A 19,741-nucleotide genomic window follows, 5' to 3' on the forward strand; every position below is an offset into this window, starting at 1 on the left:
CAGCCTAGACAGCCAAATGCTGCCTGCTTCCAACCCAGGGAGAAAAGACCTTGGGGGAAAACCAGAAAGGGATAAAGGCCCCAGGAGGAAAGACAGCCGAGACCTTTCCATGATCAGAGAAGGCCATCCATGTATGAGCACTGATAGTGCAATGAGGGGACTTCAGGAGGAAATTTAGGGCGTTTGAAAGAAGTTTCTAAGCAGTGTGCTTCAAAGAGAAATTTTAATGATTAAAAAAGGATAACCAGTTTATGTTCATACTACAGCAAGTCTTTCCTGCTGTTTCCCAAAGGAGAAGGGATATCAGCTACTGTTAAACAGCTCCAGCAGGAGACACGATGTCACGCAAGGAACCAACCTGGAAAACAAGAGGAAGAGGAGCCGGTTCTTCCTCGGAATTCTGTTAATGCTGTGCTCACCTGTCCTGGAAAACACCACTTTTTGGCAGGCCAGGTTGGGTTGCATTTGTGCTGTCCTATTTGGCAGCATGCAAACATGTATCTTGTTTAAAAAGGCAATGAATTTCCAGTGGTGTGGCAGCAGAGGACCCACCTCAGTTTTAGCCTGGTGCTGGAATTGTGATCCCACCTATTCCGGTGTTCCCTAGTTGGGTGTTTCCCAGAATTACCTTGCTGAGGAATGCGGCCCCGGGCAGCCCTGGCCCTCAGCACAGCCGTACCTTGGTGCTGGGAGCAGCCAGGTTGTGCAGCTGCCACACTCCCACCTGCCCACAGCTGTCCCCCAGCAGCAGGCACTCGGCGTTCTTGGCAAAGAGGATGGAGCTGAGATTCCCTTCGGGGCTGGCAGCACAGGAGAGCACGGGGTTGAAGCTGCAACCCAAGAATTAACAGGTACCATGCATTTACCAGCTGAAAAGCTGCACATCTCACTTTCTGTCTTCTAGATTATCTCAAAAACCGGGAAGTGAGGCAGTGTTTGGTTTGGGCTCTGCCAGAACAAAAATCCCAGCTGCTGTTAACTAAGATATCCTGCTTGCTTAAAATCTGTCCTAACCTGGAGAGTGGTGGTTAATATTTTCATTATATGAATAATTTGCATTATGTGGCAGGGCTTTGGATCCACCAGGGCTTCACACAGTCAGTAACACAAAATCCAGACCAGCTGGACAAGCCCACAGGTAACTTGAGTCATCTCAACTTCAGACCATCCAATCTTTATAAAAGCAGCTCAGTTTTGTTATTTTTCCTTCTAGCTCTGCCATGGTTTCTGCAGGAAAAGGGCAGTTTATCAGCTCCATGAGGCATCCAGCTCCTCTTCTAACCCCAAATCTCTGGGAGCTACCATTTCCTTTTACACAATGAGTATTTCAAACTGCAGTAGTTTGAGCAAGCAAAGTTCGGAGCTGTAATGATTTGATAAAAACACTGATGAGGAAACAATGTGTGCCAATTAAATTTCAGAATCTTCTTTGAGAAAAGTCATTACTCACATGCTGACACTCAGATCCCAAATCTCCACCCTCCTTTCATTCACTGCTGCGAAGATGAGGGCTGATTTTGGAGCCCACTTGATGTCATGAACAAAAGCTGTGACAGAAGTGAAAGTTAAAAGAGGGGTGTGGGAATCCCGGTGCCATAAAAGGATGCTCCAGTCTGCAGAGCAGCTGAGGAACATGTCCGTGCTTGAGGGATTCCAGGCAACTTTGTACACGGGACCCTGCTGGGAGAGAAACAAAACAGAACTTGGTGTTGCTGTAGAGCTACAGAATCTATTCTAGAGCTACCCAGAGATAAGATTATTTAACTGTACAGGCCAATCAGATTTCTGATTGCTGTCTTAAAATAAAACCAGAACTAAAGATTTAAACCAGTTTATAGTACCAGTTTTAGTGAGTTATTTGAAAAAATCCTTTTAGTGTAGAAAGTAATCCTGCAAGACTGTGATACTTTATGCTGTGGGAATTCATTCCTAATATAAGAGAAGAAGTTTAGGTTTCTGTTGTTGCACAGATTATATTTACTAAATATAAGCAAAGAAACTGTTACATTTTTGAACTGAATTGAACAGTTCCTGCTGTCCTTGTTTACAGTGTATCACTCACCTTATGGCCCCTGTATGTCCCCAGAATCTGCTCCTGGCCTGAGCAGGAGCACAGGTGGATGTGGCCCTCTTCTGTTCCAGCAAGAAAAATATCAGTGTCCTGAAAGAAAGGGAAAAGGAGCTTAGGCTGGATGAATTTATCACTCATGCAGAAATCAGCCAGGGCTGGATGAGTTCAGAGCCAGTGCTCTGCAGAGCCAAGGAGGAGCTCCTGTGTGGGGGGGGTAAAGGGGCCCACAACGTTGGACATTTGCTGGGTGTGTTCTCCGTCAATGCACAGTTTATGCTGGAGCTTTTGACTCCTGAAAATCTTGGATTTTCAGCAATCCATGTGGAAAACACATGTATTCTTTGAGTGCTCTGTGGAGGAAATACTCAGCTGGATGAAGAGAAGCACAGCTGAGTCCTGGACGTGGGAGGTGTTGAACAAATTCTCCCAGCCTTGGCCAACACACAGAGGGGAATGTGCCCCAGGGCCTGTCCAAGGAAATGTAGCATGGCTGGGAGGACAGGGCTTGTTCTACCATTTCACCCAGTTGGGGTAGCTCTTAGTAGCTAGGAAGCAATTTATTTCAAAATTAATATGCTTTAAATGCCAGTGCCAAGTCCCTGGCTAGTTCCCATTAAAGCAGCTCCAGCTGAGCATCCCTCCTCTGCTGCAGTTATCCTGGGTAATACTTCAGCCAGGATGGGCTTTCTGAGCCTACCTCTGGGTGGAAGTCGAAGCACATTCCAGCTGCCTGTTGAGATATGGGAGCTTCACTTTTCCTTTCTCTCTCACCTGGTAATTTTTTCTTCCTGCTTTGTGTTCGCTTGATTGTCATCACATCTGTGCAAAGAGCAAAGGTTGTGTCAAACAGGTGTGAGGAACTCGTGCTGCTTTGCAGTGCCCAGCAGCTCTTAAATGTTTTGTGGGATAACTGGTGTGAAGAATGTCAGCTGAAATCAAAGAGAGCAGTTTCAGGTGCTCACCAAAGCAATCCAGCCTTTGCTGTATGAACCACTGGGTCATTCGCCCATCTCCCGAGATACACATCAGTCTCTCTTTCTTGTAACCTCCTGTCGCACCTCTGTCCTGTTCCACCCACCTCAGCTGCCACACAGGACCTGTGTGTTTATTTAGGGATGCACTGGGACAAAAAAAAAATGCATGTGGTAAATCATATATGAGCAAAGACAAGGCAATATATTTCAAAAATAATTAAGCTTCCACTTTGTAATGAGCGTTAAGTCTTAGGACAGAAGTGTTTAGCTTTTCTTTTAAAAAATGGTCTGAGCATTGATTGTTTTCTCCAGGAAGATGTCTCCTTTATTAAACATGTTTGATAATCAGTTTCAGGGCACTGGTTTATGTGCTGCCACCTTTCAGTAACACCTGCACCATGAAATCAGTCTGCACCTTGCAGGAGAGTTCCTGAGACCTGGGAGCTGCCCTTAGGGCAAGTGTTTCCCTCATCACCCTCCCATCCCCTCTCTCATTTTCTTCTTAATTCCTGCTCACCCCTCACTTATTCTGATGTTCTTTCCATTTTTGGCAAGAGGGATCAGAGAGAAAGCACCAAAAGCTACCACTGGTCTCCTGTAAGGATTTGTTGTCCAGGGTTGGATTGTCCTAGTTAGGACATGGAGTAGAAATGATAGGTGGGGTAACTTGCTGCAATTCCTTAAAAAATGAGGGAATGGGACTCCTTTGTTGCCCCTTTCCCAGGTTTGCTCGCTCAGAGGTGCCCCAGGTGGGAGGAGGTGGGAGCTCCCAGCCTGACCTGCTGTCCAGCAGCGCGGCGGCGTTCCGGCTCCGGACGTCGTAGATGGCCACGTGTCCATTGGCCATCCCAACTGCCAAGAGATTTGGGCTTGCCAGGGAGAAATCCACAGCAGTAACACCGTGCTCGCAGCGGAAAATGCGCTCTGGCCACTGCCCAGGAGAGAAATACAACCATGTTGTGAGTTGGGTTATTATTCACCTCTCTTTTCTTAACACTGGGCACTAAATTTCTGCTGGAAAACTCAAGTGGTGGTGGCCACAGCGACCCGAAATTATTCTCTATTCTGACTGGCTCCTTGTATTTCTTGCTGCAACTGATAAAATTAGGAAAAAGATTGTGCAGAAATATGACACTGGAAAGTAGGTGAGGCTACTGCTCCAAACTAAATACCTAAAAATGTCTATGGTGACAGCAGGGAATCATGAGAGTATTTGATGTGTAAAGATACATCAGAAATTTGACTCTGCCTGGTTTAAATTAGTCTAATACAGTTTTGGCCAAGAGAAGTTTGTAGAAGAAATCAAACTGAAGTGTTGTCATTTATGGCAATCAGAGTTTTTTTACTGGGACACTTTGTAACTAAGATTTCCAAATATTTTTTTAATGGCCGGTTTTAAAAGGATCCCTTTTCAGATGGATCTGCAGAGGTGTAAATGTTACATCTATAAATTTTCCTCTCTTTTTGACCGTGTTGTGAGAAGTTAGAGTAGATAATTGCAGTTAAAAGGGAAACAAAGCAGAAATTGTGCAGAGAAAAGCATATTGCAGAAAAAGCAAACAAAAGGGGCTCGTTACCATGGGGTTCTTCAGTGACCAACAGCAAGCCAGGCCTCCCTTCTGATCCTGAGAAACAAACTCTCTGTAACCAACTGCTAAGAGATCCTGCAAGCACAGAGCAACAGGAATATCTCAGTTCAACTCGAAGCTCAGCAGGACATTTCCACAGGCACCTCTGTGTTAACAGCAGCTCTCAAGGCAAAATCTGGAGTAACAAAGCTCCTGTCCTATGCAGGGAGAATCACACAGGATATAAAGCAACAGGATACACGTTGTTCTATAACCATATTCTAATGTGCATTATTTAATGGAGTACATAAGAATGCTTCTGGTTTTGTCTCTCAAGGTTGGCTGTAAAAGGAGCTTCAGAGAGCACCTCAAACTCCTGGCTTTTAGCTTTCCACAGTCCAGTGAATTCCCTTCATTGCTTTCCACAGGCAGAAGTAAAAACCAGCAGCAAGTCTTTAGCCTTCAGCTCTATTAATTTTTCTTTCCCTGTACTCAACAAGTAGTTTGTGAAACTCACACTTTAAAAGGAGCTGTTTGCTTGCCCCGTGTTTTCAAACTGAAGTCTCTAAATGTGTCTAAACTTTTTAATATCTGGAGATCTGGTGTACTAAAAGTATGAAATGGTCTTTATTTTCTTTTTTTCCCTCACTGGGTTCCTGTTTCTCATCCTCAGCTGCCTTTTACCTTTCTTCCATTCATTATTTTTGTTTGGCCATAAGTGAGTTCTGTTGGGAAAACTGAGCTTTACATGACCAGATTAAAGAAGTTTTGGCTTCTGTGCTGTTATTGTGCATCTTCTTTTGAGGAATGCTGCTTTTTCGGGAGGTTACTGTTAGAGACAAAGATGTGATGTCTAAACTATCAGAAATAAACTCCCTCAGTGATAATAAAGTTTAGGAGCAGGGGTTAAATTTCAATTCTAGACCAGACTAAGTCTATTAACATTGCTGTTCAGGGCAAACTGGAGCAATCAATGAAATTCTGAGCCAATTAAAGCCGTGGTGATCCATGTGCAGGGAAAGCCTAGTGCAACCTGTAGATTAAGGCAGCAAGAGTGAGGGGTTGGATGCATCTCTCTGAGATCCCTCCCAGCAAAGCACACCTCAGTCAGGAGTTTATTCCCACCACCAATTGCTTGTCCCAGTTTGGGACCAGCTCAGGAAGGATTTTTTAACTCACAGGGTTCACTTTGTTCCAAGCCATGCTGCTCACGCTGTGACCACTGGTTAAATCACACCTGTATGACCACAGCTGCTCCAGGCTGGGAGCTGCAGCTTCTGCTGGGCTTTGATTTACATCTGACAAAGCTGATGATTTAAAGGATGTTTCCTCTTGCTTTTTCTCATCCTTCTTTTCCTCCTCATCCTCTTCACCTTCTTCCCTGTCAGTGTCTGAGGTAACATCAGGTTCTAAAATGCACAGATGTGGTAGAGTCTGAGTAGAAACATTTCACTTATCCCACTCCAGACATTCACACCAGAAGAAAAATTTGCCTTTTCAGCAAATATTTTGCAGGGGAAAATAAAAGAAATGAAGATTTGAGGAGTTAAGACATCCTAACTTCTAAAACTGTGACTAAAAGTGGCTGGGGACAGAACAGACAGCTGGATTGGGCTGGAGCGTGCCAGGTCTGCTGCAGGTGTGGGTTTAGCTACCCAGCAAAAAGTGAGGCATTTCTGTGGAAAGTGAGGAATTTATGGCTGGAAAGAGGGCACTGAGCAAGGAACAAACCTATAAGGACAGGAATCTGCCGATAAACTGCAAGTTTGGGCTGAAAAATATTCTCCATGAGAATCCTCTCCATGACAACTAAATCCTGCTTCAGCTTTTCTGATGTTAAGATGGCTTCTGAAAGGCATTCTCTCCCCTCGTGGCTCCTGGCAGGAACAGCACTTTCTGGAATGATTATGGAAGAAGTTGAATCACAGAATCATGGGATATTCCAGGGTGGAATGGATCCATAAGGATCATAGGGTCCAACAGGCCCGTGCTGCCTGATAAGAGATAAATGGGATATAAATGCTTTGAACATGGTAAAACTTCACACAGAAAAATCAAGGGATAAGAATTCTCCTCCACCTGCAAAAAGCAGAGAATTCAAAAAAATACTTTCACTATGAATTTTTTCTTGCTTTAATTTTGTTTTCTTTCATTGCTCAGATACTTCTGGAATTCTTCACAATTGGTGTTTTGCTTCTACTTATTTGAGTACCAGCAAACCTTACCCCCGAGTATTTATCTTCATTTAAGATAATTTCTGATGGCAATGTACAGAGAAGTGCAACCCTGTCCAAGGCTCTTTAGCAAACTCTCTTGCAGGTTCCAGGCAGGCCAAACGTGTTTTACTGGAAGTTTTCCCCACAAATCACGGGGATGTGCCTGTTTAGGAGGATGAAAACAGAGCAGCAATGTAAAATGTTACCTCTGGCAGAAGGGACAGCCACAGCCTGACCGTGCTCTTCAGCTGTGGGAGATTTGCTGCTTTTCTCTTCTGTGTCTGTGGGTTCTTCTGTCTCTGTAGGTTCTGTTTCTGAGGCATCCAGTGAATTGTCAAAGTCCCAGGAAGTCACCATCATCCCTGGGAATGAATTTCCCCGTCACACAGGTCTCTTGTTTTGGTCCTACAGCCCAGCAAAGCTTTGCTGTGTGCTCTACACCCCAACTGCTGGGCTGGGGGGCTTTGGAACCAGCTCTGGTTCCAAACATGTTGGTATTTGAACTGATGTTTTTGATTTAATATTTTCATTTCATCTTTTAATTGCCCTATTTTACAAATTTATTAAAAAGGTTGCCCATGCTTAATACAAATCATTAAAGCAGATAAAATTCTCTAAATCTCCTCCTGTTGTATGATTGCTGCAGCTCCATCAGGGGTTTTTTGGGGTGTGGCTCCCCTTGAGCAGGGCCAGCTCTCACCCAAACCTAGCCTTGATGTGCTCAGGGGTTGGAATGAGCCCTGCTGATGCTCAAGGCACACAAAAAAGTGGCAAATATCTTTTCAAAACAGATTATTATCTACTTTTGGTGTTTATTCCCTCATTTTACATACATTAACAGACACAAAATGTTTGGAACAGCTTTGCCCATAATTTTTTTGGCCTCTTACACACAAAAATGCCCCCAGTGAGGCAAAGCTCACCCCGTGCACAACTCAGAGATTCCTCTACAATGGTTTTTAGAGCACTGAGGTTGTACATCCTGTAAAATTGCACTGAGCCTGCCAAGGTGTCCTGTGCTCCCCAAGGTTTTAAATCTCCTGCCACAGGTTCTCTTCTTTGCATTGTGGCCAACAGAAACAGAAACCTGAAAAGTCAAGGGGGCAGAAAGGGAACTGTGTCCTTTGCTATTTCAAGGGAAGAGGTGAGGATTAGCTGGACAGCACTGAGGCAGGCAGGGCACAGCAGCTCTCTGGGAGCATTAATAACGATTTTATTGCAATGGATTCAGTGTTCCAGCACCAAAATCAAGATTTAGGAGGGGCAGAAACGGCCACCAGAAACCACACTGTCCTGTCTGAACTTAAAGCTCTGGAAGTGGAAGTCGAGGAAACATCTCCTGCTTAGAGTTGAAAGTAAAAAATCCCTTTTCTCAGTATCCTGCCCAGGTTTACCTTTCTCTGCCACGGTGATTGTCTCACATTGCACCTCCTTGGTTTTGGCAGCTCCAGAGATGGTTTGCACCATTTTTTCTTCAAAGTACTCACTGTCAATTTTAGCTTTGCAAATCTCCACATAAATCTTATTCCTCTCCCTGGAAAACAAAGGAAACACTGGGAGCTGACTCCCTGGAAAAATTTTGCCTGGAATTCTCAGTGTCTTTAACCAGGAGTTGATCAGGAGAGGCTTTTCCATGTCTTAAATTTCCAGCTTTTTGGATTGCTGGATGTTATTTCAGCAGCTCTTTCTGATCTTTGTGATGCTGCTCTAAAACAGGAATGGTCTGTGGAGAACAGAACCCAAAACCAGCAAAAATCCCTACTCCAGCTGCCTGTGAACTTTGGGGGAATGCAGAGTTCAGAGCTCCCATCACTCAGGAGGGAAAGGCACAGCATCAAGAGACAAAAAGGAAACTTCTCCTTTTTCATTTCAGCATTTCCACCAAAGTTATGGTGGTTCAGGGAGGACCCAGGGGAGCTGCCTGCTATGTTTAACTCTTCTTAATTAATAAATAATTAGAAGCTACACACAAGAATCAATGCAGCAGTTTGGCATTTCTTACTGTCTTCGTGAAAATTTAATTATCACCCTTCTCCATCCCTGGATTTTCCTAACCTGCCATCATTTTTCAGTGGAAGGGAGTAAGAATTTCATCAAGAACGTGGAGCTGTAAGAAATGGAGTCTCATCCAAGAGGCTTTGCACACAGAGAAACGGGTGCCAGCTGACTTACAGAACTCTCCCAGCTTCCTCTGCCTCCGTGGACAGCACAGCAGTTGGCAGATCCAACATCCGGAGCGTGTCTGTCTCTGACAGGTAAATATCCACCCTCTGCTCCAGCTCTGCTTCTGTCAGGGCTGCTTCTACACCTGAAACACCAGGGCAACAAACAAGACCTTTTCTGCTCTAAATTAAGAGAAGACAAATTAATTCTCTAAGGGCTCTAAGGCCCTGGGCTGGCTCAGGGTCTCATAAATCCCAGAACGGTTTAAATTTATAATTATTGGGTGTGTTCTTTACCAGACAAGCTCAAAGTTGGGTCTTGTTGAGGTTCTGTTTCATCTAAACCAAACTCAGTTGTCGATAAGTTTGATATCCAAGTGCTGCTTCCATGTGTCCTTCAGGGATAAGAAACAAGCAGAAATTGTCACCAAAAAAACTAAAAAAAGTGTTTATCTTCAAGAGATATTTTGTACTTTTAAGTCATTTTAAATGTATATTTGCTCCTGGTTGATATCCCAGCCCCTGGGATTATCCTTTGGAAGAGCCAGTCTGGGAAACATGGCAAAACCAGCAATCACTTCATCCCAGAAATCAGTATTTACAATTGTAATTATAAATCATAAATCATAAATAATTACAATTATTTCTTGCATTTTGATAATGCTGTGGCTCAGGACTTTTCATTTAAAACACCAATAATTATTTACCCTCTGTGCAATACTTAAATGAGTTTGTCAGCCCAAAGTCCACTGACTGTTTTTTTCCCTCTGTGCTGGATTTTGTAAATCAAAGTATGTAGTGAAACACAATTTAGGAGTTTTAACTCCAAGTTTTTTGTTGAAGAGAATTTTTGCAGATGGATGCACATAATCACACAGAGGTAACTTACTTAAATCATATTAAAACAGAGAATTCTTATCATGTTAACAATATTTTGTTAGTAGAACTGATACTTTTAATATTTTAATTTGCTATTTTAATTGATGCATTTTTAAATTTTGCATAAAAGGTTGGCTGCACTTAATAAATATCACTAAAACAGATAAAATACTTTAAAATAAAGCTTTTCTTGCCTGGGTACAGCAGTATTTGAGTCTGGATGGAAGAGGGGGTGGGGTGTCACGTTCTTGCCTTCATCATCAAAAACCTGAAGAAATATTTAAATAATCAGGATAATTTCCCTGTGTTCCCAACCCAAGCAACAGGGAGGGCACTTGGAAGGGGTTTCCTGCAGGGACCAGCTGGAGTTTGCTGGGATTCTTTGGGAAAAGCCCCATTCCTGTCATTGCCAGACCCACTTGTCCTGCTTCTCCCTGTGGCTTTTCCAGCTCATTTATTCCATAATGACCACCAAGGGTGAATTATTGATTCTGACTATTCCAGTCCAATTAACAGTGCAGCCAAATAAATAAGATGAACAATTACACATTTTTTTATTGACAGCATTTAAAATATTTTAGTGCAGGAAGGTCAGTGAGGTGTTTAAATGATTCCCAGGTTGTATCTTTCGGGAATCTTTGGGGGTTTGGGTGAAGACATGGAGGTGCTACTGCTGAAATAAGTTCCAGCTTAGAAGTGTTAATTATTGTGAAGCTCTGGCTGCCCCTGGATCCCTGAAGTGTCCAAGGCCAGCCTGGAGCACCCTGCGATGGTGGGAGCTGTCCCTGCCCATGGCAATGGGATGAGCTTTGAGCTCCAAGCCAGCCATGCCAGGGTTGTGCCGCTCTTCCTGCAGGTGGATTCTGGCCTCTTCCCACCTTTCCCAAGGGTGCTCATGGATCATCTCACCTGCACAGCTCCCTGGCTGCCCACCAGGACCCCCCTGCGCGCGGCTTTTCCCTCGGAAGCCGTGGAAGTTCTCCGGGAATTCGGGGCCTTGGTGCCGGTGCTGCCTCGGCGGAGGAGGGGGGCACATCCCACTCCTGCTCCTGCCCTGGAATCACCCACAGGGACCCTCAAAAACCGGGAAAACTCACCCAGGCAGGGCCTTGGCGGGAAGGATTGCACTAAACACAGCGGGATGGGATGGCTGAAGAGAAAGGGCCAGCAAATAGAAAGGGCTGCCGTGGTTAGAATGTCACTGTTAACCCCACTCGCAGCCTCTCTGCAGAGCAGGCGTGGGGCTGCTGCAGGGCCAGTGCCTGGGAGGGCACCTCGTGTTCCTAAAAATGGCAATATTTCTACAAAGTTCTACTTAGAAAGTCTCCAACTGAAGCTAAAGGGTTTCACCGTTTATTTATTATCACTCCCAATTTATTGTAATGCGCTACGTGCTACCAATTATTGTAAAGGATGTAAACCAGCTATAATAAAGGATTTTTACAGCTCCTTCTACATGATCATTTATTATATGGAACCAATTATTGTAAAGAATTTTTTCAGCTTCTTATACATTTATTTATGTAACCAATTGTTTTAAAGGATTTTTACAGCTCCTTATACAATTTATTATATGTAACCATTTATAATAAAGGATTTTTACAGCTCCTTATACCTTATCATTTTTTATTTGTAACCAATTATTTTAAAGGATTTTTACAGCTCCTTACACATTTATTTATTATATGTAACCAATTGTTTTAAAGGATTTTTACAGCTCCTCATACCTTATCATTTATTGTATGTAACCAATTATTTTAAAGGATTTTTTCAGCTTCTTATATATTTATTTATTATATGTAACCAATTGTTTTAAAGGATTCTTACAGCTCCTTATACATGATCATTTATTATATGTAACCAATTATTTTAAAGGATTTTTTCAGCTCCTTATACATAATCATTTATTATATGTAACCAATTATTGTAAAGAATTTTTTCAGCTTCTTATACATTTATTTATTATATGGAACCAATTATTTTAAAGGATTTTTTCAGCTCCTTATACATTTATTTATTATATGTAACCAATTATTTTAAAGAACTTTTACAGCTCCTTATACAATTTATTATATGTAACCAATTATTTTAAAGGATTTTTTCAGCTTCTTATACATTTATTTATTATGTGTACCAATTATTTTAAAGGATTTTAACCATTGATAGTAAAGGATTCTTACAGTTTCTTATGTATTATAATTGATTGCATTGCCAATTATGTCAAGGCAAGTAAACCACTTCATAATAAATGTAATAATATAATAAATAAAGCATTTTTCATCATTTATTTATCTATCATAACTCATTATCTATTGTGACTTATTACAGAATGTAATTTATAACATATTATAATTTATTATATATTACCAATTATTTTATAATTATATTTATATAATATTATATAAAAATAATATAAACATATAAATATATAAATATATAATATAAATATAATATATATTATATTATATATTGCATATATAATATATATATTTTATATAAAATATATATTTTATATATATTATATATAATATATATTTTTATATAAAAATATATTTATATTTATATATAAATATAATATAAATATTTTATATATTATTTTATAATAAAGGCTTTTTATCCTTTATTTATTATAACTTATTAGATATTATGATTTATTATAGAATATAATGTATTAGACATTATAATTTCTTATATATCACAAATTAAGGGATGTAAACCATTTATAAGAAAAGACTGCAGCCATTTATTATAATTTATTATATATAATAATTAATTATAATATAATTAATATATAATAATTATATATTATAATTACTAATGATAATTAATTACCAATTATTGTAAAGGATTTAGACCCTTTATAATAAGGGCTTTTGACTATTTATTTGTTATAACTTCTTATGCCTTATAATTTATTATAGAATATAATTTATTATATATTACAATTCATTATATATTGCCCATTCATTTAAAAATGTAAACCATTTATAATAAAGGCTTTTTACCATTCATTTATTATGCCTTAGTACAGAATATAATTTATTGCATATTATAATTGATTACATCTTGCCAATTATTTTAAGGGATGTAAACCATTTATAATTAGGGGTTTGGACATTTATATAATTTATTAAATATAATTTATTATTATGTTTTATTATAGCATATAACTTATTACATATTTTAAATTATTATATATTACTCAGCATTTTAAGGGACGCAATCCATTTACAATAAAGGAATTTTTTCCATTCATTAATTATAACTAATGATATATTATAATTGATTCTGTATTATAATTTATCCTCTATTCCCAGGCATTTTAAAGGCTTTGAAGCCTTTTTGATTTCAATAACTTTGAAGTTTAGGCCCGATCCGGCCGCTCACTCACGGCGAAGGCCGCGGCCCGGCGGGGCTCATCATGGCGTCGCGCCGTTACCATGACAACGCCGCCCAAGACGCGGCGCGGCGATTGGCCGCCAGCAAGGACGCCGCCGATTGGTCGCTGCGCTGTGCGCGGGCCGCGCTGTGCTCGCGGCCGCAGCCCCGGGCCGTCCCTGGGCCCCGGTTCGGGTCCCGCCCCCGCCCCGTGTCACCGAACCAGCGCTGCCCGCGCCCGCCGCGACACCGCCCCGCCGGCGGCTCGGCGTTCCCGCGGGGCTGCAGCGCCTCGCTCGAGGGTTCACCCCTGAGTCAGCAAAGTCGCGCCCGCGGGTTCTTTCGGCACCGCCCGCAGGGACCGTGTGAGGGTTGGGGATGCGGCTCCTCGGCGGAGGCGCCGGGCGTGCGTGAGCCGCGCGGCTCTGCAGGGGCACGGCCGAGGCGTTTAACACAACCCAGGGACGCGGTGTCCTCGCTGTGACAGCAGCCGCGATGCCCGACGGGCGCGCCGGGCGCTGCCCCGCGCCGGCCCGGGGACAGCGCTGAGCCGGGCAGGTGAGGCACCGGGGCTGCAGGGAGGACACGGTGAATTTCCACTGGTTTTGGATCTTTTCTCTGCTTATTTGGGGTGGTTTTTTCGGGTTTTGTGTTTAACCTAGAGTTATTATTGTGTCACCCAAGGGCCCCCGTTTCCCGAAGACCCCCTGTTCGCCTCACGGCCGATGAGACACCCCCCGCGCCTCTGCGGCTCCCCGCGTGAGTACGGCGGCCGGGCGGGAGGGGGGCAGCGGCACCGGCACGGCGAGCGAGAGCGGCGCGGGGCGATGCTGTGGAGCCGGTGCCGGCGGCGGGCGGGGCCGGAGGGCACCGCCGGGACCGTGAGGGGCCGCGGCGAGCGGGAGCCTCCGCGCTGGCCGGGGCGTGGCCTGGGCAGTGAATGACATCAAAGGGGGCGCGGCCGGTGGCTTGAGTGACACGTGAGGGGGCGTGGCTTGTGCCGAATGACATATAAGGGCATGAGGGGCCGCGGCGGGGCGGGGGCGTGGCCTTGCGGTGTGAGTGACAGGCGGAGCGTGTGCTCTCGGTGACAGGAGAGGGGGCGTGGCCTGCGCGCTGAATGGCAGGCGGTGGGGAGCGGGCTGCGCTTTGATTGACATGTAAGGAGGTGGCCTTAGACCTTGATTGACAGATGGGGGCTGCTCCCTGAGTTACACAGGCGCTCTGCCTGTACCAAGTGACATGCGATGTGCCTGAGTGACGCGAAGGGGGCGTGGCCGCCACCCTGATTGACAGGTCGGGCCAGCGCTATGTGACATGCGAGGGGGCGTGCCCTCCCGTTGAGTGACAGGCGCGGTGGGCGTGGCCTCCGCTGACTGACAGCGGCCGCACGCACCCTGTCCGCTTCCCGCGGTGCGCGGTGACGTCGTGCGTAACGTGGCCACGCCCCTCCCGCCCCGCCGCTCCCGGTCCCGTCCCCGCCGCTCCCGCCGCTCCCACCGGGACCCGGCGGCGCTTCCCGGCGATGTGACCCTTTCCCGGGAATACCAGCGATCATGGCTGAGGTGAGAGCGGTGGGGGCTTGCCCGGGAACTTGTTGCGCGGGGCCGTAAGTTTGTTGTGGGGACCGGAGGCCCGCGGGCACCGGCGGTCCCGCCCGTACCCCTCAGGGGCCTTCAGCCCCCGGGACGGCCCCGAACGGGGCCGTCCCGGGGGCTGAAGGCCCCTGAGGGGTACGGGCGGGACCGAGCGCGGCGCCTCCCGTTTTGTTTTTTTTTTATGGACCGCATATGCTAAAACATCGCTTTATTTCCTTTAAGTATCTTTTTGTAGTCGTTAAGACAAAGGGGGGTTGCTTAAAAGGTAGCGCGGTGTCCTGGGAGGGAGAGGTTTCTGGTGGAAAACGCAGGAATTCCCAGGATTTGCGGGGAGTGGGGGGGTGTTATTTGGGGATAATGGGGGTTATGTTGTGGGATGTAATGGGGATATAATATAATAACGATGGGGAAATGTGTAAAAAGCCTCTTTATGGCAGTGTTGGATTGGTGGGGGTTGGATTTGCCCATCCCAATAGGATCAGCTCTTCCCCTTTGAGGAGGGGAATTAGGGCTGATGAATGGATATTCCATTAAGTTTTCCCCGAATTATCCCCAGATCTCAATCTCGAGGCTGTTTGCTCCTCTGTGTTGACAAATGTGTTGGAAATGAAAATTTGGGAAGTATGCTTTGGAAAAGTAAAATCTGTGGGACAGGTGTTGCTTCCAGGGCAAGCTGGAAGTGTCAGGATTAGAAGATTTTACGGATGACGCTTCTTCCCTTGGAATTCCCGAATGTACAGGGATTTTTCCTTAAATTATTTTATCTTTTCCTCCCAAACCAAAACTTTAATGGACCAGTCTTCCTGTTGTTGGGACAACACGTCCTGAGCTAATCTTAGAAGTTTTAAGAACCTGCCTGTGTGGTTTTGTATCTCGAGAGGGAATCACGGGTCTGATCCCTGTGTGATTCCAAAAAATGTGGATATTAAACTCCTGCCTTCTACAAAGTTGGAGAGACAGTGGGGGCCTGTGTTCCGGGTATCAGAGTATTCGGGATCTTTGGCTCGAGTTTTTGTACATTTTGTTCATTTTTTTGTTAATTCACCCCAATATCCTGGGCTAAATCCTGCTGTTCTGCGGGCTCCCGGCGCTGTGTCCTGTGGGGCTGAGCCATGAGTAACTTCCTACTCGGTGTCACGTCCTCACGTCGACGTCACAGCAGTGACAGCACCGAGGGCTGGGGGTTTGTGCTGCCCAGGGCAGGGAGATCCCACTGGGATGTGGGGCTGGGCATGTTTGGCTTTTCCCTTCATGGATGTTGTTCCAGTGGGTGAGGCCTTTGCTACGTATCAGTGTTGATATCACACTCAGAGGGGAGCAGGAGTTTTCATCTTTGCTTTTTTGAAGGTGAATTCCTTGTCCTGTTTTGGCATCTCTGTTTGAGGTGAAGGGCCAGGAGGAGCCTTTGATCCACTTGTGGATGAGTTTAGGAGCAGCAGCACCTGGAGTTCATTCCCACCACTGAGTTGTGCAGGCAACTGTTGCATCTGCATGGAGAAACAGTAACAATTAAAAAAAAATTTAATACTCTGAGTGATTTAAGCAGGAGCAATGTCCTGGATACAGTTCCCAGCTTGCTTTGTGTCCCTGCCCATGGAAAGAAGTTGGAACTGGATGGTTTTAGTGTTCCTTCCAGGATTCTGTGAACTTAGGAAATACAGAGGGAGCAGAGTGGGAATTCTCCTTAGCATGGCGTTTCCTCATAGCTCTGGTGTCAACCACGGCCTGGAGGAGCTGCAGATGATGAAAATGTGGATGGGAAGGTATAAGACTGATGTGCTTCTTGCCCTCTTTCCCATCCTCCTCTCCCAGTGGAAAATCTTGTGCTGACCGTTCTGAAGGGACGCACAGGAGCTCATCCTTCACTCAGGAACGATCCTAAAATGTTGTGGTGTAGAGATTTAGCTACAGACACCAACTTAAAAGCCCAATAAAACTGAAACCTGTTGAGTTGGACAGGAAGGCTCTTCAGAAGGCAGGGCTGAGCCTGGGTAGTCAGTGAGGGAGACCAGAAAGTGAAACTAAATTCACTAAAAGTGCTGCTTCACTTTTGCAGAAGTGATTTGAATACAGGACAGACAAAGGAACAAAAATATTTTGAATATATATTAAATTTGGGATTAATAACCTTTGTTAGGGTTCTTTTTACTTTTACGTGATTCCTCATATTCCAACATGTGAGAAGTTTGTTCCAGGCATAAACTGGAAGGAAAATATCTCTAACTTAAGATCAGCTGAAGCTTTGTGAGTGTTACAATATCCTTCTTTAAGCTGCTTACGGGGTGGTTTTGGTGGAGGGAATGCTGATACACACAGATTTTCTCCAAAATAAGTATTTTAATGCCTTCTGAGAAGAAAAGATTGGGGCTGTAAAGCTTGATTAGCAGCTGAAAGAGAATGTTTTTTGTTAATTCAGCCTTTGTAATGTTGGAGTGAAATGTAAGTGAGAGAATGAGATCTTCTGATCCCAAAACTGGAAGAGCTGGGGTCAGACTTTTGTGTTGAACAGAGGCAGCTCAATACCTGCTGTAATTTCCAGAAGTGCTGGATTCCTGCTGTTCCCTTTGTTCCGTGCAAAGGGATGCACCAATCCGGTTGCTACAGGCACTTGCCAGGATACTGAACATGGAAAACTAAAGGGAAGAAGATGAGGGTTTGGGGTTTTTCATTATTCTTCAGTGAATTAGGAGGAGTACCAGGGCAGCTGCATGGCAAAGAGGGTGGTCAGTGTGGTCAGAGGTGAGGTGGGAGCGTTGGGGACAAAATATCTCTGGTTTTGGGTTGGTGTAGCTTGGAATTAACTGCAGGCTGGTTTAGTTATGGGTCACGGTCCTCAGACTGGTCCTGAAAGGGGAGATCCTGCTCCTCCTGCTGCTTTTGTGTAAATGCCCCTGAACTTCCATGAGTTGGCCCATCCCTGGCTGAGAGCCTAAAAGCTTCCTGCAGGAGAAGCCGCTCTCTCAGCTGAGGGAAAGTTGCCACAGGAACTGGAGCTGGAATGGGGCAGCAGGACCAGCCCTGGGGATCAGCAGAGCCCCAGGAGGCTCCGGGGGGACCTTGTGGCTCTGCACAAGTCCCTGACAGGAGGGGGCAGCCGGGGGGGTCGGGCTCTGCTGGCAGGGAACAGGGACAGGAGGAGAGGGAACGGCCTCAGGCTGGGCCAGGGGAGGCTCAGGGTGGATATTGGGGAAATTCCTTCTGGAAAGGCTGTCCAGCCCTGGCACAGCTGCCCAGGGCAGGGGTGGAGTCCCCATCCCTGGCAGGGTTTAAAAGCTGTGTGGATGTGGCACTTGGGGACGTGGGGCAGTGGTGGCCTTGGCAGTGCTGGGCATGGTCTTGGAGATGTTTTCCAACCTAAAGGATTCCACGATTCCTTCCCCATGATTGATGCTGGAACAGACACTCCTGTTTCTCCCAAACCTCCAGCAGGCAGCTGAGCAGCTCCTTGTGTTTCTCACCCATCACTGAGGTTCTTCAATTTTCTGACTTGCTGAAATAAGAACTTCAATTTTTGCTTCTGCAGAGTGAATTTCTGGGGGGTTAAAAATCTGGATTGGCGTTTTAGGGTGTTAAGAAAGTATGGGAAGAAGCAGGAGCTGTCTTGGAGCAGGAGCATTTCTCTTGTGGTGTCAGTGGACAGTTACATGCCTCAACCTAATTCCTTTGAGTCCACTTTAATGGTTTTGAGTTTCTGAAAGTTTAGTTGTTTTCCACCAAAAAATCGGTTTATTAACATTGTGTGCTTTAAGAAGTCATCTATAAATTCCTATTGTCTGGGAAATTTTCCCTTTTTCTCAATGTTCTGCTTCTTTCAGCTGAGGGATTTTAAACTTTGGGAATGTCACTGAATTCTATTTTCATATTTTGAAAATTACTTCCTGATTTCTATTTTGAAACAGCTTCAGGACAGAATGCTGAAGAAATACATGCTCTGATAACTGTTCTTAGTAACCTTTTTGCATTTTTAGTATTTTTATTGAACTAAGGTGTAGTAGGAAGCAGTAGTAAAGTTCACACAGTCACTGATGTGTTTGCAAACTGAGGTGTTTGAACAGTCAGAGTTTTTGAGTAGCTCCTGGATACAGAACAAGGTCAAAATAGATTAAATCCGGGTTTCCTACTGATCTAAATCATGATTAAAATCAGGGATTGACATCAGTCAATCATATTTTTCCTGGTTTGATCATAGCTGTAACTAATTGGGGGGCATTTTTATGTCATTTTGAGCAGTGTTTGTAGAATACTCCCCTGAGGTATCAGTGAACCTAGTAGAGAGCTGGGAATTCTCTTTTTTCCCTTTCTTGATGAGGGAATAAACCCCAAAGTGGTTGGTTATAGGCACGGGTTGTATTCTCTCAAGGGAAAGCTCTGGGAAATTGCAGAGAATGCAATGGCACTCTGCATTTCTAATCTTAAAAAGAGGGTGGCCCTTGGTTTATTTTGTCACAACAGGAGAGTTTTGTGGATATTTTTTGCATATGATAAAATATTGATGTTGGTGGGCTTCCAGCTCAGGACTTCAAATCCTTCCTAAAGCAGCAGAGGGATTCAGGCAGACGCTGGAATTGCTGTAAGGTTGTTTCTTTTTGAGCCTTTTCGTGGCCAGAAGCCCCAGGCTGCATTAATATTTCCCTCTTAATCCATTCACGTCACAAACTGTCCATATGAATGTTTCCCTGTGGTGCCTGGCATACGACTGTGGCTGGTTTCTTCTGGAATTCTGTAGTAGGATCCGATCACTCCATAGAATCCCGGTTTTCTTAGCACGGTATTTTAGATTATTACAAGAAGTTAAGGAAGTTTGTAATGGAAATGAATGTTAAATAGAAAATGGGGAAGTGTGGAACTATGTGCTTCAGGTAGGGCTGGTGGAGTTCTGATTGCCTGTGATGTCG

The 19,741-nt window shown here is 44.5% G+C and overlaps 2 protein-coding genes and 1 long non-coding RNA gene across 5 annotated transcripts in view; 2 read left to right on the plus strand and 1 right to left on the minus strand.

Moving 5' to 3' along the window:
* Window positions 1-204: 204 nt before the first annotated feature.
* On the minus strand, window positions 205-13,370 carry DNAI4 (dynein axonemal intermediate chain 4). Of its 2 annotated transcripts, none has more exons than XM_048312170.1 (17): window positions 13,262-13,370; window positions 10,780-10,924; window positions 10,065-10,138; window positions 9,289-9,386; window positions 9,002-9,131; window positions 8,224-8,363; window positions 7,036-7,191; window positions 6,345-6,509; window positions 5,793-6,022; window positions 4,623-4,709; window positions 3,825-3,976; window positions 3,034-3,191; window positions 2,769-2,890; window positions 2,063-2,161; window positions 1,451-1,680; window positions 680-830; window positions 205-358 (listed from the first exon to the last, which is right to left on the minus strand). In XM_048312170.1, exons 1-17 carry the CDS (start codon window positions 13,291-13,293, stop codon window positions 314-316), a joined length of 2,214 nt encoding a protein of 737 aa, XP_048168127.1. In that variant the 5' UTR covers window positions 13,294-13,370; the 3' UTR covers window positions 205-313. The 2 variants fall into 2 exon arrangements, with proteins under 2 accessions (XP_048168127.1, XP_048168126.1); XM_048312169.1 differs by having other exon boundaries at window positions 9,002-9,137.
* Window positions 784-10,802, plus strand: LOC125329811. Its single transcript, XR_007205281.1, has 3 exons — window positions 784-851; window positions 8,902-9,084; window positions 10,727-10,802. It is a non-coding gene; the product is annotated as an uncharacterized LOC125329811 (long non-coding RNA).
* Window positions 13,371-13,928: 558 nt separating the features above from the next.
* Window positions 13,929-19,741, plus strand: part of MIER1 (MIER1 transcriptional regulator) — a 32,648-nt gene continuing 26,835 nt past the window's right edge. Inside the window, exon 1 of one of the 2 annotated variants that reach the window (XM_048312172.1) lies at window positions 13,929-14,007. Coding sequence is in view for 1 of the 2 variants with exons in the window: in XM_048312171.1 (XP_048168128.1) it covers window positions 14,805-14,813 (9 nt within the window). In the remaining variant the exon portion in view is untranslated. Of the gene's footprint in view, window positions 14,008-14,693; window positions 14,814-19,741 lie in introns of those variants that run through there. The other variant, XM_048312171.1, reaches the window with a different exon arrangement.

The sequence above is a fragment of the Corvus hawaiiensis genome, chromosome 9 (assembly GCF_020740725.1).
Source record: "Corvus hawaiiensis isolate bCorHaw1 chromosome 9, bCorHaw1.pri.cur, whole genome shotgun sequence".
NCBI classification, from domain to species: Eukaryota; Metazoa; Chordata; class Aves; order Passeriformes; family Corvidae; genus Corvus; species Corvus hawaiiensis.